At 41.0% G+C, this 23,010-nt stretch overlaps 1 protein-coding gene and 1 long non-coding RNA gene across 13 annotated transcripts in view; one reads left to right on the forward strand and one right to left on the reverse strand.

The window, feature by feature from the left end:
• DLGAP1 (DLG associated protein 1) overlaps positions 1 to 16,584 on the forward strand; it is a 334,630-nt gene extending 318,046 nt beyond the window's left edge. For 11 of the 12 annotated variants that reach the window (XM_079982893.1, XM_079982897.1, XM_079982902.1 and 8 more), the window contains 4 exons: positions 1,441 to 1,859; positions 6,283 to 6,374; positions 9,204 to 9,356; positions 12,998 to 16,584. In XM_079982893.1, coding sequence (XP_079839019.1) covers positions 1,441 to 1,859; positions 6,283 to 6,374; positions 9,204 to 9,356; positions 12,998 to 13,207 — 874 coding nt within the window. In that variant the 3' untranslated portion in view covers positions 13,208 to 16,584. The remainder of the gene's footprint in view (positions 1 to 1,440; positions 1,860 to 6,282; positions 6,375 to 9,203; positions 9,357 to 12,997) is intronic. The other variant, XM_079982895.1, reaches the window with a different exon arrangement.
• LOC307219665 lies at positions 1,805 to 22,617 on the reverse strand. Its single transcript, XR_013840500.1, has 3 exons — positions 19,337 to 22,617; positions 17,535 to 17,620; positions 1,805 to 1,850 (listed from the first exon to the last, which is right to left on the reverse strand). It is a non-coding gene; the product is annotated as an uncharacterized lncRNA (long non-coding RNA).
• Positions 22,618 to 23,010: the final 393 nt, after the last annotated feature.

Genomic DNA, 23,010 nt, shown 5'->3' on the forward strand with positions numbered 1-23,010 from the left:
CTGCCCTTCATCCTAGGACCTCAGGGTAGGTTACAACAATAAATATATAAAACCATAGTCAGTAAAGCAATAAAAACTATCAACAGTAATAAAATGAAAGCAATTTGTCAACACCTGGGATTTAGGCAGCCCCCCCCCAGCATCAAAATGCCTGTTGAAAAAGGTGGGGCTTCAGCTGGCACCTATAGCTGGACAGTGTTGGAGCCATGGGAAGGCTTCACCAACCTGATGCCCGCCAGCTAGGGCTGATGGGAGTTGGTAGTCTCAAGAGATCTGGAAGGCACCAGGCTGCAGAAGACTACTCCCGGGGGAAGTGTATCCATAGACAGGCAGCTATTGACTGAGGAAGTTTTCTGCACACTGGGGTGGGGTGTGTAATCTTCACAGCTGTCATGTTGCACTAAGAATGGCAGAGCATTCATGTGCGGAAGCAGGTCAGTACTCCAATTCTTGGCCGACTTCAGGAGAAACCAAACAGAAAGCTAAGGTGTGGAGGAAGGTAGAAGATCCATGTTTTATCCTGGCAAAAGGTGTTTAAACCCTTTCCCTGATAAAATCCCACACACACATATACACAAGCTGCTAAGAGGAGTATCATCTGATATGCTGGGAGGTCCAGGAGGAACATCACTGTGACCAGACTGAAACTTGTGGTACTTCCACACGAGAGTTTATTGCAGGCTCAGTGCTGCTCATGAATGCAGGACTTTTGCTGTGTTGACACATTATGTTCATTAAAACACTATCCCATATCTTTGTTCCCTCTTTAATCCGGATTTGCCATTTCCGTGAAAAATCCAACATGTACAAACAAAAAACTAACATGGGAATGATAGATGCAACTTAAATGGGGAGCAAAGATGTGAGATGGCATTTTGATGAGCATGGTATTGTGTAGGCACTGCAGAAAAATTGCATGCATCAACAACACCAAGTCCACAATAAACTGCCATGTAGAAATGCCCTTAGTTACATGTACTGCCTTTATTAACCAATGAAACAAATGTGCGGGATTGTAAAAAGGAGCTATGTACCTGTCTGTTCAAAAACTTCCACAAAATTAAGTCAGCCTGCAAATCATCAGATATCGATTCAAAAAAGCAGTGCATTTCTTTGCTAACATCGGCAAATCTACGTGTGAATATAAAGAATTTTAACATTGTTCTGTATTCTCACCTGTTTTTATCTATGTTGTCTAAGGGCCAGATTCAACCTCAAAAAGCTTCTGCTAGCGCAGTAGGGCTTACCCCTCTCCCCCTTTCAGGCCCCAGTTGGCTGGGGGGGGGGGAGGTGGCATTGGGAGAGACCACCAGAACAGTGCACAGGGGGAGAAAGGGGGCAATTGTTTCATCAGGCAAGCAGAAATGCTTGCAGTGATTGAACATTTGTAACACCACAATGTTGAACTTCTCCCACAGCTTTTTATATGGTGTTGTTCAGTTTCCGCAGGTTCACGAGGTCAAACAGTGTTACAGCAGCTGTTCAAGCAGACATGGATTTCCATGAGAACTTTGAAATGTCTATGGACCCTCAAGAAGATAGTTATCCTGGGCAAATATCAAGACAGTACTCTCGAGATGCCAGCACTTCCACTGTAAGCATACAGGGCTCTGGAAACCATTATCACGCGTGTGCAGTGGACGATGACTTTGATGGAGATTTTGATCCTTCCATTTTACCTCCTCCGGATCCCTGGATTGACTCTATAACGGAAGATCCAATTGAAGCTGTTCAAAGGTCAGTGTGTCACAGAGATGGACACTGGTTCTTGAAGCTTCTTCAAGCAGAGAGAGAGCGTATGGAAGGTTGGTGCCAGCAGATGGAGAGAGAAGAACAAGAAAATCACCTGCCTGAAGAAAGTAAGTAGTTCAAATACCGATATACAAAGAGACATTTATTCTGCCATTTTCCCCCATCTAAGTCTATCTTAAGGGTAAAGAACATGTGGCCCTCTAAGTTGTTGCTGGACTCCAGCTCCCACCAGCCCCAGTCAGCCAATGGTCAGGGATTATGAGAGTTATAGTTGGAAAACATCTGGAGGGCAGAACATTCACATCCCTGGTCTAATGATTTGAATGTCAAAAACTTTTAATTCCCAGATATTCCTTATGGCTGCTGAAAGCAACTGGGCATCAGCTTCGTATATCTTCTGATTTCACATCTGTAACTAATAATGCAAATAATCTGAGGATTCATCTAGGTTCTTGCAGCACTCCAAGGCTTGCAGTCTTGTCAAGAAGACCATATATAAATTGGAGAAAGTCCCCCTAAAATTATATTATGAAGGTTATGAAATACAACATTGGGATTGGTTGCCTCTAAGTAGGTGGAAAATCTGGAACAATGATTTCAAATACTGTGTGTGTGTGTGTGTGAGAGAGAGAGAGAGAGAGAGAGAGAGAGAGAGAGAGAGGACTTGTGAAAATTTAAACCAGCCAGCAAATAAAAACCCAACACCTGTGCCATCACTGCTATGAATGCCCAGTTCTCAGTCACCTAATATGCATTGGCAGAGACACATGAAGAAGAGTCACTCTAGATGATGGTTAAAAATTTCTGTCCCATTCTATCCCATATTTGGCATGCTAACAAAGTGGCAAATAACACCACAATGGCAGAAGTTCCAGTATGGGCAGGCTCATACCCCAGAGAGCCACTGACAGTCAGTGTACATTAGCGATGATACCAATGTGGTACCCTCAAGATGTTGTTGGTTGTCCTTGCTGACCAATAGCCATGCTGGCTGAAGCTCATGGGAGCTGGGATCCAACAGCATCTGCCAGGTACCATGGCTACAACTGGCATAGACCATGGAGCTGGACAGACGTTGAAGAGCTGCTTCCAAACAGTGTAGAGAATGCTGAGCTTGGTGGAACAATAGTCTGAACTGGTATACAGTGGTACCTTGGTTTTCAAACATAATCCATTCCAGGAGTCTGTTCAACTCTTGAAACAGTCCGAAAATCAAGTTGTGGCTTCTGATTGGCTGCAGGAACTTCCTGCACTTAACCAGAAGCAGCGTCAGACATTTGGCTTCGGAAAAGCGTTTGCAAACCGGAACACTTCCAGGTTTGCGGCATTCGGGAGCCGGTTTGTTCAACAACTAAGCCATTCAGGAACCAAGGTACTACTGTAGTTATACACTGCCCCAGGTTCATATGAGAAGTGGTAGTCCTTGAGATACTCTAGCCCCAGGCCATACAGCTCACCATTTCAACTCCCTATCTGCTTATTATTATGGTAACCAATTCCTTTCTCAAGGAACCTGCAGGATTATGGTTGCTTGCCACAAGCACATTGTTTTGAAAGGACAGCTGTTTCTTAACCAAGGGAGCCAAATAAGAGTTTATGGTAAAGCCCAGCACTGACAGCTGAAATGTCTGTTGCTTTAAACTTTAGCAGCATGTGCAATTGCCATACAAATTTTGCTGAAGTTGTGGAGAGAGTTGTTAGTGGACCCACAAATGATTTTCACAGCTTCAGAATGTCTGCAGGTTTAACTGGTCAGATAATAAACTAATGAGAAAACTGCAGAGGCTGAAGTTTCCTCAACATCCTGGCAGCTGAGAGAACAGTTGCTCCCCCGCTCCTTAAAGTAAGATGATACAAGCTTTCCTCAGACAATGCTCCCTTGTACAGAACAGCTGTCTGGAGGAGAAGGCTCAGTCAGGGCTGCTTGACAGAGGCTTGTATGTTACATAGACACGTTTGGTATTATCTAACTGAGAACGACACTGTCAGATGGGACTGAATGTTTCTAGTTAGGAATGCAATTTGCTGCTGCACATAAAAACAAGCTAGACTGTCAGTGGCTTCAGGCTGAGTCAGTAACAGCAGGAGATATTTCTTTAGCTAATTATGCACAAATTGTATTATATTAAAATTTGCTGGTTTCCTCCAAATTCACTTATCTGTAACAGGAGCAGTAAGCAAATTAAAGCCAGGTCTTTCTGCACAAACGATTTGAGTGCAGATCATTCTGTTAAGATCAAAACTGCAACATCTGTTCATGAACACAAATCTACCGCCTGGGATTTGTGTGCATGCAACAGTGTGAACCTTTACAAATGATTGAATTAAAAGAAGGGATCTGTTCTTGATACAAGAGCATGCACACAGAGTGACAGGAGCTGCACACACATTTAAAAGACGAAATCATTCTAATCGTCTGTTTGGTACAGAAGGGGGAGCAGGAGAGAAAGAGAGTTGAAAGTAGCATCCTGGGCAGCTGATCGTCAGGATTTCAGCTTTGTGTAAAGGTGTACACAGCCACACTGCTGGACTGGAAAGGAGAAAGCACAGTAGATCCCTCAAGCTTGAAGATTAGCCACTCAGTTTAGACAGCACTCATCCAGTTGGGCCAATGGTCTAACTCTGTAATAAGGCAGGTCCCTCTGTAAAGAAGAGCCTCAGCATTCATCTCAAAATCAGCTGGGATGTTGTCATAAACCAGTCACTGATCAAGGCATTCTTTCCCTTCTCCTGCTCTCTCTATGGTTTTGGAATAGATTATTCTAATCAAGATTATTCAGTTATTGTTCAGTCAAGTATAACTAACGCTGCACCACCAAACAATGCATTCTCAAGCAACTTGTCTGACCGGTATGAACACCAGAGCAATTTTTGTTTTATGAAAAAACTCTCCCGAGGCAAAGTTAAGAGACAGCCTCTGTCCAGTTCCCCCGTTATCCTGCCTTTCAGTCCTTGAGATGCCTTGTGAAGTGTCAGATGGCCCAGCTCCAGCTGAGGCAGCTGTTCTGAAGTAGAAGCAGTGGGAAGAGTTTTCATAACAATGGGAACTACATGAAAGCTCTCAGAATAACTCCTCCCCACTATTGAAGGCTCTTTTCAGTTGAGTGGTTTGCGCATTAGGATGAATAAAGGACTAGACACACCAAGGGGTACATTTTCAGCACAGTGCACAGGGAATTAGACACGCAAGCCTTACAAACAATAATAGTAGTGTGTAGAATACCCTGAGTGGCACAGTGGATGTATTCCACTTAAATCTTGAAGTTCACAGTTGTCCAAAGTGAGGGAGCAAACTGAAAAGGTCGGTCTCTTCTTGCATGTTCCTGAGGAAGGAAGGACTGTAACAGAGCTCCCTACTCATCGCTTCACACATTTAATATTCAGTGTTTACTCAAATTGTCCCCCAGCAGCTGATCTTTGTTACACTGTGCTTTCGATTTATGCTTGCATATTTAGTCTTACTAAAAGACTTACTGAAAGTACAGCCTAGCTTTGCTCTCTGTATTATGCTCTTTCTTGTTCTATTGCAAGGGAATACGAGAGTTTTCTATATTTGCAGCCCCGTGTCATATTTCAGCTTAGAGACTTGGGGTTAGGCCGCACTGGGTGTAGACCCAGAAAATGTGGGGTACATATTTTGGGGTAAAATCAGCCCCTAAAATTTTGCCACTGTAAACAGCTGTAGCTGATGCAGTCAAAGGGTTGTGCCCCAGGATCTCTCTTGATTTCACAGGGTACCTTGAAGCCCATCTATTGAATTGCATGCCCCTCTTGCCAGCACAATCTTCTAACTCCATCCCAGCATCTGTGGCAATTTTGCTGGGCCTCTCTTCCAATACAATCTACCTCTTACCAAAGGTGTGGTAGAATACCCCAAAAATACACTGCCTCAAGGGTTCACCTAGAATACTTGCACAGGCCTCTCAGCCCTAAGTGCAGATGTCTTTGTGATTTCTTTCATACCCAGTGGTGTACTGATACATTTTGAAGTTCAGGAGCTCATCCTGACAGCCTCCATAGCTGCCTATCCAATGAAAATCCATAGCGATGTATCCAAGCAGAGTTCAAAAGATGCAAGCAGCTGTGCTGATCCATTATATATATCCACTTCCTGAAGAGCAGCAGTATATAGCATGAAAACCCTTTTTATTAGGATCAGCATAGCTGCAATACTATGCACAGTTAGCAGAGAATAAGCTCCATTTAATTTGGTGGTGCTGCCTTCTAAGTTCGACTTGTAAAATACATCAAGCTTTAACAAAAGATACTCAGCCAGCTGAAATGCAAACTTTAGGTTATAATTAAAAATTAAAAACAATCTTGCAAAGAAGTATTAGGATTTAAGCTGCTAGCATGGAGCAGGAGCCCCATCAGCTCTCCTGGTTCTCCAGAAAGTGACATCATTGATTCTATGCTGAGAAAAGTCCCAGAGCTGCATTTCCCCGTGTTCCACTCCTACTAAACCAGCGCTTAAATGTGGGGGGGGGGGGCGGTGACCAGCTTTTTCTCATGTTCTCTTTTCTTTTCAAGTTCTAGGTAAAATTCAAGCAGCAGTTGGCAGTGCACAGCTTCTCATGGCTCAGAAATTTTATCAGTTCAGAGAACTGTGTGAAGAAAATCTGGTATGTAACATGTATAACGGGCACCATTTCACCACCTTAACTAGATCCAGACAGTGACACTATGTACAAACAAAGAGATGTAAGGATTCCCAACAGCTTGTTATGTGTAATTTGATCAGAGCGCATGGCTTTCTTGTTGTTATCATTGGCTTTTTAACTTACACAGTGTTCTGCAGCCATGCTTTTCTTTGCTACCATGAAACCTAGGGATGCGCTTTAATAACAACAGCACAAGATTTTCCTTCCATAAAATTTGCTACTTTACACCCTCAAGAGTTTTCTTAAGTGGCATTAAGAACACCTTTTACTCTGTGTTCCCAAGTGACATTAGTTGTGTCTCACAGCATTTCTGTGAGCAGTTGACAATATATGTGATGCAACATACCATGCAACAGAAATTCATTTGATTGAGGGCATGGCTAAAAGATAAATCTACATTTAAAGCCTGATGGTACCGTTTGGGCTGCAGATGAATTGCAGCAGTACATAAAGCGACCGAATTGTGTCAGGAGTTAGGGGAACACTGCTATGTGAATGTAAAATCCAAGACCCTTGATAGAATGGTGATAGTTGGTTAGCCTTTTTGGCTTTGAACTCTAGTGAAAATAGAATTATTATTTCTTTTTCTTTTTTAATAATCCTACTCAGCCAGCACACAAATAAAAAGGAACAAAGCAGGTCTACTTAAGGCAAGCCATAGCCATTTCCTCCCCCATCATAGTGCCTGAACACCAGGCGCCATGGTTCTCTACCTAGTCTCCATTGCCACCAGAACATTCTTCCCTAAGCAAGACTCTCTCACTGTCACTGCTGCCATTTTTGGCCGATTAAAACACAATTCATGACTATCTAAAGTGATATGACGATGCTTTAAATGTATAGTGCAGATAGAGCCTTTTACAACAAACCTAACAGAAGGTTATAATATTGGCAAGTGGAGACACAGACACAACTAACAATATATTATAAATAAGTTCAAAACCGTTGCCGAATCACAGCTGTAGAACAATAAAACACCAACATAGGAGCATGTGCAAAAATCACATTAGTGAAAAGCCAAAGGCAGTATGGGGGTTTTATAAGTCTTTTTGAACACTACAACTGAATGGGCCAACAGTACATCCCTTGGGAGGATGTTGCAGGGGCAACTGATGAGAAGGCCCCGTCCCTAGTACCTAGCAGTCAAATTGATCTTAAAGATGGACCAAATGAGCAGGGCCTATGGTGCTGATCTGAAAGTACAGACAGGTTTGTTTCAGGTGCAGGTACTACCTTTTTATAAACATGCTTGTAAGTAGTACAATCAGTAGAGATTTGGTGTAATATGATTTGACCATCTGGCCCCAAATAGCACATAAGCAGCCACATTCTGTGCCAGCTGAAGTTTCTGGGTCATTTTAAAAAGGAGCTAGTAATGCATGACTGAGGCTAGGGCAATAGAAATATATTTTAAATTTTTTTTAAAAAAATTGTCCAGTAGCACCTTAGAGACCAACTAAGTTTGTTCTTGGTATGAGGCTAGGGCAAAATACAGAAGCATTACATATACACTCATACCTTGGTTTTTGAACAGCTTAGTTCTCAAACATTTTGGTTCCCAAACACCGCAAACCCGGAAGTGACTGTTCCAGTTTGCAAGCTATTTTTGGAAACTGAAAATCCAACGGAGCTTCCGCGGCTTCCGATTGACTGCAGGAACTTCAAAATCAGAAGCTGCACTTTGGTTTCCGAACATTTTGGAAGTCATGGACTTCTGGAACAGATTCCGTTTGACTTCCAAGGTACGACTGTAGATTACAAAAACACAGGTACTGTATTTTTCGCTCTATAGAACGCACTTTTTCCCCTCCAAAAATTAAGCGGAAATGTGTATGCGTCTTATAGAGCGAATGCAGGCTGTGCGGCTAAGCCCAAAGCCAGAACAGGGAGACGGAGCACTGCGGAGCGCTCCGTCTCGCTCTTCTAGCTTGGGGTTAGCTGCGCAAAGTGTCTGCAGGGCAGCGGGGTGCCTTCACCCCGCTGCCCTGCAGAGGCTAGAAAGGCTGTCCCTGAAGGCAGAAGAGGGAGAAGCCAAAAGGGCTGTCCCCTTTTGCTGAACCCGAAGCCCGCCCACTGTTCCCTGAGCCGCTTGCCAGGGCTTTATGGGGAAACCCCTGGCTTCCCCCTTCAGCCCCGACACTGGCTGGGCTGGCTGGGGGAACCCCCGGCTTCCCCATAAAGCCCCGACAAGCTCAGCCGGGGCTGGCTGCTTGCCGGGGCTGTAATTCAAGCAAAGGGAGAGCTGCTTGCACGCGTGTAAACAGCTCTTACTCTGCTAGATTTACGGTGTGCCAGAAGGATGGGGTAGTTTATACAACATTTGATTCAGAATATTTTTTACTTGTTTTTCTCCTCTAAAAACTAGGTGCGTCCTTTGCTCCGGTGCGTCCTATGGAGCGAAAAATACGGTAACAATCAGCAAGCATATCCATCACTCTGTTAGTGAAACAGTAAAGACAACTATAACTTATTATGAATCAAACAATACCCTCCATTATAGAATTCACTTTGAAGACAGAGTGACTCACAAGCCTTCTTTACTAAACTGCATCTAAGATAATTTGAAATCCTAACAAACTTTAAACACTGTGGCTGTCTCAGTGAAATTTACAGTTTAGTTAGCATAATTAGCCAATCTCACTAAACCAGGTGAGTCAGATATAGCAGCTCAGAGTCATTAGACAAATATAAAAAGTCATACACCAATGGACTCTTTCAAGTTTTTCCCCACCCCCAAAATTGAACAAAATATTTTCTTTCATGCTTTCTTTCTTCTTTTCTGTTGCACAGAATCCCAATGCTCATCCGAGACCAGCCTCCCAGGATTTAGCAGGGTTTTGGGATATGCTGCAGTTGTCCATAGAAAATATTAGTATGAAATTTGATGAACTTCATCAGTTAAAGGCCAATAATTGGAAACAGATGGATCCACATGACAAGAAGGTAGAACATTGTCGATTTTGTATGCTTCATTTAAAGCCCTGCACAAATACTGGACAGATTAAATAGGCCTCTGCATACGGCAGTGATGTTAAAAACATGAAATGGAGCTCATATCAGATTAATCTCATTGTAAAAGAAAAACAATGTTTACATAATAATCACCTGAGATATTTTCTGTAATATGTTTCAGGCATATTTTTAAGGCAAACTTGTTTCTGTGAATTGAATAACGGGAATGTGCTCATTTGTCTTATTATACTTAACGTATAAACATATTAGATAATCAATTGTTGGAAGGAACTGCCTCATATACTGATTCTTAAATTTTAAATAAATACTATGGACAGTACGTAGTACTGCCTAGCCTAAGACTTCTGTTTACTAATGCACTTTGAAATGTGTCAGCAAGTAAACTAGGGAAGTTCTGTAATCACCGCTGGCTTTATAACCAGTTCCCATTCCCAGGGATAAATGTATGGGTATTCTCAAAGTGGACCAGCATAAAAGTTACATGGTAAACCTCTCATGTCATTGATCTAGTTTGTTTACCTCGAGGGAGACCTCATAACTGGGTTCACCTTACTTACTTAATTCAACTCAATCTAGTTCCGAAACATTAAACAGAATGGTAAATGAAGGTTCTGCTGTGTTTCCTAGAATAAGTTGGGCTTAATTTTTTTACTGTGCTTTGGCACTTTGCTTTGTTTTTATTCGTTTGTTTTCAGCATTTGTGTCAAGAGCAGACATTGGTCAAAAATCTATTGTTGCCATGCCCTAGAAGCACTTAAAAGCTGGGCATCGTCCCATCAAATTCACATTGGCATCAGTGAAAGAGGAACAGATTTAATTAGTTAATAGGAAATAGAAATATTCAGAGGATACAACAGAAGTAGTGATGTGAGCAGAGGTAGTTGAGAAACAGAAGAACTTCTGTGTGAAACAAATGTTGCTTCTTACCCCGCAAAGCCCAAAATGGGGAGGGAACGACATTTTGGAAAGAACTGAATCTCTTTCCTAAAATACTTTCTTCCACAATAAGGCATAAAATAATGAAATATTTAAATAAAATATCTAATACACTGTTGCCCTTATAGCCATAATAATATTAGCTTATCCACAAAATTAAGGCAGAGGCAAACATATGAAACAATTGGGAAGCTTATTTCAATGTGTTCAAAACTTTGTTTTCAAAAGTATATGACCAGCAAATAGCAATTCAGAATTGGGAGCTGTGGGTTCTTCTAGAAAAAACACACAACTGTCTAACTGAGAACAAGTTCTATTTGTATTTCCACAAGAAAATGCAGTGGGGTTCAGTTTCACACATTCTAAACAAGTTCTGGAAGAGGAAGGGCAATTTTCTCACCCTCTATTTGTAAAAGGCATTTGAAGCTGCTCTTAATTATCTTCAGTTAGACTCCCACCGGTTTTGTCTGCAGTTACTTCATCTTATGGCTTCTTTTTGAAAACAAAGTTGGTGTCATTAGTGTAGCATTCAGATATGTTCACATCTTATTTTTGAAGGATATTCATAATTGCCATCAAATAAACACTGCAAACATTTTCGTTTTCCTCTCAGAACTGGGATTTTCCCTCAGAAACTCAATATTAAAATGAATATTAATCTGTGTTTTTAGGAACAGGTATTAGTAAAGAATGGGGGAAGGAGCATGATATCCATATCCATAACAGGCAGGCTCAGATATTTACACCTCATGCAGTAACCTTTCTGCTTTTTTGTGGTTGGCTAACATCATGCTGCGTTTTTAAGACAAATAATGCTGAACCCTTACAGATGCTGAATAGGAGAAAGAAAGATGCTAGCTGGTTTTGATAAATTCATTGGGGAAATGTCAGATTTTTGAAGAGAACCCTTCAAAAACTCCCCAAAGTACAGTTACTCATTGAAATGATAGTATTAACTGCAAGTGGTTATTTCTTTCATAGACTAAGATAGAGAGAGGCAAACAATTACCTGTATGAGTTCCTTACAGGACAACCATTGAGACATCAACTCAGAAGCCCCATTGAGCTTGAGGTGGCTTAGTGTTCCTACCACACCAAATACTTGTCATTAGATGCCAAAATAACACATTAGGCAAAAGGTATTTATTGACAGTATTAGGAAAATGATTATTTTAATGTTAAGCTCCCTAAAAGGAGGCTGTTTCTACAACCTGTAATGGGGGCAGGGGGAGGTTCTGTGGTGCACAGTAACCATAGTGTTGGCAGGTTAATGCTTAGGATCTTAAATTAAAACAGTGGTTCATTTTCTGCATTTAAAAGGCAGATGGGCAACACTTGTGAGTTCATTTTGTATTTGTGCTTGTTATCCTTCATCCACTTCCTAAGCTTGGGTAAAGAACATAGATCAGTTTTTGCATGCCAAACAAATAGAATGTTCTGAACAAACTAAGTTCAATTAAAATGACCTTACAACGTAAGCAATTGAAGCTGTTTTGATCAACAATGGTAAAGTTAGAAGCTAGGATGAACTTCATGTAGTGTAATGGAATGAATAACCCCTTCTTTAAGAAAGCATGAACCAGATGGAAGGCCATGCAGTTTAAAAATTAGGGGCTGCGGACATGCACTTTGTATTGTAGAGCCCTGCAAGTTTAGATGTAACATACATTTTTCTTTGAAAATATCCATCTCTGAATTTATATATATATATATGTGTGTGTATATATGTATATATAGCATGTGTATATATACACCTTTTTTTCCTTGTTAACCTTGTTTGGATGCCAAAGTAATGACTAATGTATGCTTTCAGAATACCTTTTAAGAAATCCCCACTAACTCTTGAGTTTGTAATTAAATTGTTTACTTATGGTGCTAATTCAGCACAATGCTACACTTTCAGAAGCACTTCTATAGCAATACCCAAAGAGTGTATCATGTTACCAGGGTCAGCTTCCACTAAGCACATGCTCTCTTCTTTTTTTTTCCTTTTTAAAAATTATTGCTGTGATAACTAATATCAGGCTGCTAGTTCATATGATTGTGTGAAATATATCCATAAGTCCTCAGTGTTGTAAGCCCATTTAGTCTTGTGTATGTTTATTGTATATAAAGGGGGAGAGGGGACCTCATTATTTGTGTCTTTTCATACCTATTACACACTATTCTAATATGATGAGTTAATTTTATTAAGAAATCCCAAGACTCTTTTATTAATTGTTGGGTGACATAAATTGCATCTAGTATCTTAAGATTTATGGCATTGTATTGCTTTAAGCAGTGTTACCAAGTTCTGCTTAAGATGCTCTCCTTTCTAGTCTCTGGTACCAGGAAGAAGAGTCTAGATTTCCCAGAGGGAACCACACGCAGTGTTTAGCGATGGGAGCTTCAGCACCAAGTGTGTGTAGCTGACGCACTGTACCCATGAAGCACTGCTCTCAGTTCCTCCCTATTTTGCCTTAAGATTATGTTATTCTTTCAATAAAAAGTCAGTTCAATGAAGAAGAAGAAATGCAGATAAGAACTAACAAACTTTAGGTAAAAAAAAAGTGTGTTCTAACTACTGACCTATCTTAGTTTGTTTGTTTGTTTTTTTCCACACCCACCTCTCTTTTTTTTGTTTCATTTTTCCCCTGAGAAGCTGTATAATGTCATTAACCTTCTGCTTTGATCAGGAGAGAAGGGCCCCTCCTCCAGTGCCAAAGAAGCCATCGAAAGGTCAGGTGCCACTCATACGGGAACGCTCTTTGGAGAGCTCACAGCGTCAGGAGGCCCGGAAACGGCTGATGGCTGCCAAACGAGCTGCGTCTGTCCGTCAGAACTCAGCCACTGAAAGCGCCGAAAGCATTGAGATTTACATCCCCGAAGCCCAGACCAGGCTATGAAGGGATCCAACCAAGAGGACTCTTAATGGCAAGGAACATCTCTTGTATAATCTGCCCTCCTAGGTCCATGCTCAGAGACACCAATAAGTATTTGTATCCCCCTCTCCCTTTATCTCTCTCTTCTCTCCCAATGAAGTAACACTTCTGTGGCGTAGTTGTCAATCCTCCAAGAGATTTTTCGCTAATTCCCCTTGCTTTCTAAAGGTTTGCCCATGTCAGCCTAACGCTTTGTCACATGTACTGATGCTACCACCTTGCCTCATGTAAAGAATCCCACAGACACACAGTTGAAGTCACACACATACACAACAAGCATACATGCACACACCTCTGTACAGTAGATACACAAATGAATTCATTCTTGGTCCTTAAAGGTAGTCTGTTATCTAGTGTACAGCAATATTCAGTTATACAGTATTTTGGAAATTCAGTATTGCAGGGTAAACCTTTAGGATTCTGTTGTCTTCCTAATTAATGATGAAAGCAGATCTAGCTCAGAATCCCTTCTTGCTATTACCATTATTATTACTATTATTATTTTAAAAAGATGGCACGCATTATTTCATTCCTAAGAAATCATACCTTCTCACCTGACTGATCGGAAGGAGCTGGAGAGGTAGGTGTGCTGTAGTAAAAATTGAAGTTAACCTTTCAGATGAAATGTAAAAGACCTGCAGCTGCACAAACTGCCACATTTTTATTTCCTCAGTGTTGCTTTAGAATCCTTTTTTGATCAGCAGAAGACTGTAAAATCAATCTTCCAAGGAAATAATCTGGGGGTTATTTAAGGCAATAAAATGGAAACTTGGATGCAAAGATGGGTGGAGGTTAAATTTAAAAAATCTTAAAATCATATTGTCTAATAAACTAGTAAGATTTTTTATGATTGTACTATATTGCCAATTCCTATGGTAATATATGAATTATATCAGGTTATAAAAGGGGAGCAAAAATAGCCTTGGCTTTGTTGATGTCCAAGCCTTGTCAAGACTTTCAGATCTTGCACATATACACACAGACTTTTGCTGTTGAAATGCTGTAAATCAGTGTTCTTTAGCCTTTGGTCCCCAGATTGTGTTGGGCTACAACTCTCATAATCCCCATTTAGCTTAGCCCAATGGTCAGGGACAATGGGCATTACAGTCTAACAGCACCTGGGGGCCCAAAGCTGAAAACACTGCTGTAAATGAAATTTGTATTTGTATGCTACGAATCAAACTGCTTACATCAGTTTCTTCTTTCAAATAGAAAATACTTAAATTCTGAAAAATCAAGGAATTGTTGCAACACATCAGATGGTGAACATCTCTTTATCTGTGGAGCATTCTTTTAAGAATGTGATCCACGCTTAATTGTAGGCATTTTGGAATCAAGGCTAGAAAGCAATTCCCAGAAATGGAACCAGGGTGCGGTGGGAACAACAGTGACCATGCCACTACCAACCATCATGCTGGCAGAGAGCATGAAGACCTGCCAGGCACCACAATGTTTTAAGGCTAGCATCCAATATCCTACTAGGAGGAGTGGTGAAAACCAGATACGATATGAGTCCTGGCCATAAGGCATTATAGAGCTAGCAGATTATGCCCTTGTGGAGCTGGTGTGTTCAGATCTATTGACTCAAGTCAGTAGAACATGGATCTAGCCTGTACATAGTGCTCTCCCATGTGCCACGCTAAGAATCCTGGCCCATTTGGTCTTTGGAGCATCTTCCTTGGCACCCATACTGACCATGACCGTTAGTGGCCCTCACTTGTCACAAAATCAGGAGAGTTCTGCATTCTGCAAATAAGAGATGGTATGGTAACAAAGTACCCCAGTTGACTTGATAATCTGCACTCTGTATCTTACCAGAGTTGGCTTTCAGTGCCCTTACTGTTAACACAATCCAACTGTGGAATCCTTGACTGCATGGTTGACATAACTGTATAGTTCACATTTCAAAACATCAGAATTTGCATTGGGAAAAAAGTTTTTTGAAAATATACATGATCCTATCAGGACGTGTCACATTACACAGTGCTTTAATTTTATTCAATAATTTGGGAGAGGTAATAGGTTCTGGCAAGGAAAACTTTCATAAAACATTTATAAAGCCACTAGAGAATTTGCTACCTCTCAAAGCCATTGATATATCCAAGCTATATGTTTATAAACAGGGCACAAAATATCACTGCTATATTTTACAAGTAAAGGGCTAATAATTCAATATTTTAAAGACTTTAAACAGTATGATAAAAAATCCAGTGTAACTCATCATAGGAACCGATCGTGGAAAGTCTGACTTGCACGGATTTCAATCACATTGTATTTGTTAGGATAAATTTTATTTTATCTGAACAACACTTTTCTCTAAAACTATAGTAGCAATGAAGGCTCACACACTGTTTCAGTCTACATAGTGCCAATTGCCACCTTTAAATATATGGCCATGCTCTCTGTTTAAAAGATTTGAGGACTCTTTGTATGAACGTGTACACACAACAGCACCCAAAGAAAAGGCCATTTTCACAGCGACATTTCTGTTTATTTGAACCCATGAAACAGGAATTAAGACTGGTTGACAAGCAGCTTGAAAATAATTCTAATTGAAACGATGCAATAAATCTGGTATTTTCATTTGCTATGAACATACACTCAGAACTTTCTAGTAAAATCCAATTATTTTCCTTGGGTTTACACCTAGGTAAATATGTTGAGGATCAGTGCCAGAACTTTTTATTCTAGAATAGTTGTATTTATACATCATAATTTTGGTATGAAATATAAAAGAATCTGTTAGCATGATGCCTGGTCGTTCATATTATATGGGTTCTATGTGTGGATGGAAAAATAACTTCTACCTAGTTTTTCAGCAAAACTCAGCTGGCATCCAAATTCTGAACGCTTGCATAGAACATGAGGATGTTGTGAGAGCACAGTGGGCAGTAACCCAATCCTGACAATGTATTTCAAGTCTATGATCAGGCTACCTGCTAGAAAGTGAAGTTATATTTGCTATGGTTGCCACACGTTGATTACAGAGCACCATAAACCAGAAGAAAAAAAAGTTAATGTGCAGTGATAACATTTACAATGCAATCCTATGCAGAATCCTTACTAAGAAGTATGTCTCATTAAGCTCAATGGGGTTTTACTTTTGGGTAGATGTTATAGCAGGTGTGGAGAACCTTTGGCCTTCTAGGTGTTGCTGAACTACAACTCCCATTATCCTTGGCTATTGGCCATGCTTGCTGGGGCTGGTGGGAATTGTGGTTAAGCAATACCTGGGAAGGGAGAGCAAAGGTTTCCCAGACCTGCATTATAGGATTATGCTGTTAGGACACAATCCAGCCAATGTTAAGCATTTTCAAGTCCCATTCATTTCAACGGGAAAATTAAGCATGTTTTCAAATTTCTGCCACTGAAATTAATGGAATTTAAAAGTGCTTAATTTTGTCTGGATCAGTGCTTCCTATTCTAATTTTATTTGGACGTGCTGGCTTTCTTTTTGTTTTTTTAAGTCCAAATCTGTGAGGAAACTGTTCTTCCCAGAATTTCTTTGGTTTTAAATTACAAGATTGTTGGGCGTATTGTGGCTGCTTGGATATGAACAAAAATGGCTTCCTACATCAAAAGTTGAAAAGTATTTATTATATTTTTTTGCAGATGTTTCCATAAAATACTGTTAATCCTTTTGTAATGACCAATGAGAAAATGGATTAAACATTTTAATAGTGAAAAGGAAAATGGTAATAAGTTATTTGTAATATATTTCAGTTTATTTATTGGGTGCTCCATTAGGGTTTTGGTGTGCACTATCACTTTAATTTAAACTTCGTATTTGTAAACTTACTGTTTGATTTTTTTCCTAATTTATAATGCATATTTAAGCCAGAATGTAAATCACTGACATATGTGCATTCTATCTGCATTCCCAATCATGATAATCATCAGTATGTTTTCGATTTAGAAAAAAAGTGGTACAACTTGCAAAGCCTCTAGATGGAGAGATGGAGAGCATTGTGTGGTTTTATGAATTGGGTTTTCATAAGATTATCTACTTATCTGGTGTGTGGACAAGAAAAAAAAATGTAAATAGATTAATGTTTCCCATAATGTAAAAAAGAGCAAATTAATAAAATAAATAATGCACTGCTTGTAAGAGCTGTGGCTTTTCAATATAAACTCTCGTTCCCTCTTTGCAAATTAATATTGCCCTTTTTGACAAGGTCACTTACAATGGCATAAGGAAAACACTGTGAGACAATTACAGTGTGGAGGCAATTATAGGGTGGAATTTCCAACTGACTCTGCTAAGACTTGTATGAGCAGCAATGCCACTTACATGATCTGTCGTGCTGAGTTTGCAGAGTATCCTTGGGTGTACAGCTGCTCAGATATTTCATCTTTGCTGATTTGGTGCCTTGTACCCTAGAAATATTTCAGCCTCTTAGTATTGATGACAATGTAAAAAACAGCAAGCATGATGTCATCATAACACCCAAAGACACAAACAACTGTACGCCCCTCGCAGTTTAAAGGTAAAGGTACCCCTGCCCGTACGGGCCAGTCTTGACAGACTCTGGGGTTGTGCGCCCATCTCACTTAAGAGGCCAGGGGCCAGCGCTGTCCGGAGACACTTCCGGGTCACGTGGCGAGCGTGACAAAGCTGCATCTGGCGAGCCAGAGCCACACACGGAAACGCCGTTTACCTGCCCGCTGGTAAGCGGTCCCTATTTATCTACTTGCACCCGGAGGTGCTTTCGAACTGCTAGGTTGGCAGGCGCTGGGACCGAGCAGCGGGAGCGCACCCCGCCGCAGGGATTCGAACCGCCAACCTTTCAATCGGCAAGTCCTAGGTGCTGAGGCTTTAACCCACAGCGCCACCTGTGTCCCTCGCAGTTTATGTGGTTCCAATTATGTGGTCAAAATCACCAGAACTGTTTGGGAAAGTAGCTCATGCCAACGACATGGACATTGCACAGCATTGCATCTTTTCAAGAATTTCCCATTGCATGTGTTAGTTTGGTCTATATCTCAGGACCATAACAGTCTTCCAACTGTCTGTAGGGGAAATAGTTTCTCTGTCCAATCTAGCAGTATTCTGTAGCTGTTTTTCAATCGGGGGCAAAAACTCCTAACATTGGAAGTCTGCTGCATGGGTTTGCTTTGTGATATATGCTACAGGGTAATGTTACTGACTCTTGGGTCATAAAGTCCAGGTGGTATTTTGGTCAATGACTTAACAAAGTGGCTGAATATTTCTATCATAACGTGGGCAACCTGAACCTGAGGCCTTAGGAGTGAATAGGACTTTTGGCCTAATTTCATGCAGGTAAGTAAGCAGGAGTGATGGGCAGGGGATGGAGGGCTCCAGTTACACTCATCACCCCAGAAAGCAGCTTAAAAAAAATTCCATGAGAATGTGGCTTTTGGCCAGGGAGTTGGCCACTTCTGATTATATTGTTGTTGAGGTAACTTTTCTGCACAAAAGCCTTTTCATTATTCACATTTTTGCAGACAGGCTTCCATCCTGATATAGCTAACGTACTGAGAAGTGGATCCCATTGTATTCACACCACTTCAAGGTATGTGGAGTTAGGATTGCAGCCCAGGAAACTGAAGCTAATTATGAGGAAGAGGGATTTATTTAGGGCCATAGACAAGATAACGGGAGATATACTAGGAACCCAGAACCTATGGACCTCTAGATGTTGTTGGACTCCCAACTCCAATCAATCCCAGCCAGCATGAACAATAGTTAGAGATAATGGGAGGTAGTTCAGTAACCTCTGGAGGACAACAGGTTCTCCCTGAGATAAATGACTGGATCATTCGTAATCAGCTTTTTATGTACAAGTTTTGTTGGGGATCATTCAAAAGAAGCTAGTCTGTTTTCTGAGAAGTCTCTACTTGTTTGTGGTGTTGGTGCATTTATTCTAATGTGTATTACCATACTGTCCTCTAGGAAATGATATTTGATATCACCCACCCATCTACCCCCACAGTAGAGAACCACTTAGAAAATCAACCCCCTCTCCAATTAAGCCCATCCAAGAACAACTTCAAGATTTAGATCTGAGTGGGAGTCAGAAACCACATAAATCATATGCAAGAAGCAATCAAGAGAATGATCCAAATACTCACCCAACAAAAGGCTGCTTGGCTGGGTGGTCTGGTCATGCAGTTCAAGCGTTTTATCAAGAGCAAATGCTTATTTTGTTGAAAATATGTTCCAATATATAAACTGGAAGTCTTCTCAGAATATGAATCAAAAATTTAATTTTTAAAAAATCTGTGTATGCAACCAAGTAGCTGGCTTGGGGTATCTGGTCTGCTGAATGTGGCACATGCACAAAATAAGGTTTAGCCTACAACACCATCACATCCCACCCCTATGAGCCTGCCAACCACTTAAGACTGGCATGCTCATGGTCCTACTGCCATGTGAGAGCTGGTACCTGTGTCTTTTCAGTGGTAGGAGCAGGACTGTTAAATATCCTTCCTATGAAGATCCATTGGGCCCCTTGTCTTGTTTGCAGTGTGCTTTTGGTTTGAGAGATTTCTGCCCTTGGGATGTGCTTTGCTTTTATTGCAGATTTTATTTTATTGGCTGCTGTTTCCAGTTGCTTTGCATTACATAGTACTTGTTGCAACATCCACACAATATCATAAAAATGCCAACCTGTCTCCGCCACCCACTTACCTTTGTCCAGCACTGAAATGAAGCATCAGCACTCAGCCTTAGACACTTGATTGGCTGTTGGCAGACAACAGCACACACACAAAAAACCCCCTACTCCCACCTGCTGTTTCAGATGTACCACACATGAAACCAGCTTTTGACAACACAACCATTTCCCCCTTTCTTCCAGTACACTGCACACAACAATGGATTTCAAAACGTAACATACCTACTCCATCTACCACAATCCCAACTATGATATACCTACGCACACACATACCTGTATGCACACAAAGACACCCTGTGAATACACTTCTATCTAGGAGTCCCCTCCTTAACCCCAACTCCATCCCCACAGTGCCATTTCCCCAAAGCTGCATAAAGGACAACTACCAATTACAAAACTTCTAGCAAGAGAGATTATTACTTACCTTTTCCAAAGGAAATCTACCAGGTTTGTTGGAAGGTGGATTCTGTATGAAATGTCTCCTGAGGGCACAGATTCAGGAAATGCTTCTGTATATTATGGTTTGCTGTTCTATGATGCACACTCACGATATTTGGTGGGTTGTTTGCAGCAGGCGACAGCTCACATCAGTGGATCTCTCTTTTTCCCTCATCCCCACTGCAGCTCCCCTGTACCCTGCTCCCAAAAAAACTTCTCCAAAGTGTCAGAGGAATCTGCTAAGCACGGTGAACTGTGGTCTATGGAAATTATCCATTGCAAGAAATTGCTTTCTGCTCACATAACATCAGATTCCACCCAGTTATTCTTACAGGGAAGTAAGGAGCAGATAACTGCAGCCACAATCTTCAAGAAGGCACATTTACATGTTGACACACTGTTATGGATCAGCTTAGCATTGCATGCGAACTGAGCCAATGTTTTGACCAGCTCTCCATTGCCACACACTTTTGCCACTTTTTTTCATTCGCTCATCCAAAATAAGAAGTGCTGTTAACTACTGTCGAGCAGGTACTTTTCCACCAACCAGATGCTAGCATCCTGCAATCCGTAATATGAGTGTTCTTATTGCCTCTGTCTTAAAGGTTTAAGCAGCAACTGGGGGGGGGGGGCTTTCCAAGTTTGGTTACTGTTTCAGCACCTGCTCTTCATAGATTGTACTTTGATCTTAACATGCAGCATGCTACTGATGAAAGTAGGGTTTATTGGTTTTGTTTCCACTGATGCTTTAAAAGAGTCGGGAACAAAGCATTTCAGGCAGATGTGCCAACCACCACCTGCCCTGCCCGGTCTTCCAAGCAGCAGAACAGTAAGTTCTGTTTGCACAGATTGATGAGTAATTTGTAAGGGACATGCAACAAATCCATTGTTATAACTTAGATGCCATTCCCAATGACAGCAGCTCATGGAAACAAGTCTTCATTGTGTTTGTACTTGAGCACTCTGGCCAGATCCAAAGACATCCAGCCTGCAGAAAAGTTCTGGGGAACTGAAAGTTCAATTGCATCTTAATAAAAAGTATTATCCCATCATTACTTTTGTTTTTCTCAACATAATAACCTTTACATTATTCTGGTTCATACAGTAAGATTTCTAAACCAATTATTATGCCTTTCATTACCAATACTGGTTTTAAAACCAAATTTGGAACTGAATTACAAATAGGATGCTTCCTGATGGGTGCTTATTGTGGGATGGATGCTCCTTGTGCATGCATACTTTTCACCACATCCATTCATTGTGTTTAGCATCAAAATGCCAACCTATCTCCCTTCCCTCCTTAATCTGGATTTATCCTATGGGTGGAGGAGCCAATAAATTCATTTATTGCTGTGAATGACCCCCCCTTTAGTATCAGTATAAATCCCCCATCTGTAAGCACATAGAGGCAAACCTTGGACAACAGGAACTACACTTGCAATGCAGTCCTATGTAGGTCTGTTCAGATGTTAGCCCCATTGAGTGATACTTCGTTTGTGTGTGTGCAGGATTGCAGCCTCAGTACAAGATACCAATAACTGAAAACACAGAACAGTACCCAGAGATCTGGGCTCCTGCTGGCACCTCTGATACACAAGTGATAAACTTTCGGTTTCCAGTGTAGTTTTCTGCAGATAACTGCATCTGAAAGTGGTATGGAAATACAGCGGTTATGGAATTCAAACGATTATGGAATTACTCAACAGTGATTCTGCTTCAACATTTAAAGTGCAGCTTGAGCTGTCAGCAAATTCTGAAAACTACCTCATGAGCCAACACAGCAAATGCACATCTGAAACATCTAATCCAATCAACACCAACTCAAGATGATAGGTTGAATTCAGATTTCCAGCTGTGGAAGGTCTTGAGGCCAAGCAGAGCTTCCCTGCTGAAGCAAGAAGGAAAGTTGATTTTTATCCATTGTAGCCCCCAGCAACACCATTCCAACTTGTTCCCGATGATCCCACCAACCCTCTGGAACAGATTTTTAGGTGGTACAGCAGGTGGAGCTAAAAGAAGAAATAAGAATCAGGGAAAACTCTCCACTCTTGGCAGCAGAAATATTCAGTGAAGTTTCAATCTGGCAAATCTGGATCTAATCCAATTCTTTGCCCTCCTCCAGATGGCAACAGCCAAACCTGACTTATAGCAATAGTTTCCACTCATTTCATGATCAAAGACTTAATGGCCTGTAGGTCCCAATGTTTACTGAAAAACATCTCTTGTTACTACTGGCTTGGAGAAGAGTATTTTCAAGGAACAGTGCACAAGGGAAGAATACCTAATTATAAAACACAAAGGAGAGCACAATGAAATGAACATCAATATGGAAAGTGTGAAAACAGATTTGCAATAAAGATTTGTTATTTTTTAGGGGGGAAATTCATTGCTAAAGTTTAAAGTGTCTCATATTTTTCTATAATTAAGTTTTTTCAAGCATGTGTTTAGGATGATACTGAAATAGTTTCAACCAGAAGCAGGGGTTGTTTTCAATGGGTACCAAAAACGCAATGTTTGTAGAAATTCTACAACAGCATCTATGCCAACTCTCTTGTGACCTATAGCTCAGCAGTAGAGCATCAGCTTTGCAACCAAAAAGTCTCCAGTTAAGTCCCTGACATCTCCAGGTAGGGCTGGGATTGTCCCCTGCCTGAAACCCAGCTGATCCACTGCCAGACATCCGAGACAATG

Source organism: Podarcis cretensis (assembly GCF_951804945.1).
Source record: "Podarcis cretensis genome assembly, chromosome: 7".
Classification (NCBI taxonomy): domain Eukaryota; kingdom Metazoa; phylum Chordata; class Lepidosauria; order Squamata; family Lacertidae; genus Podarcis; species Podarcis cretensis.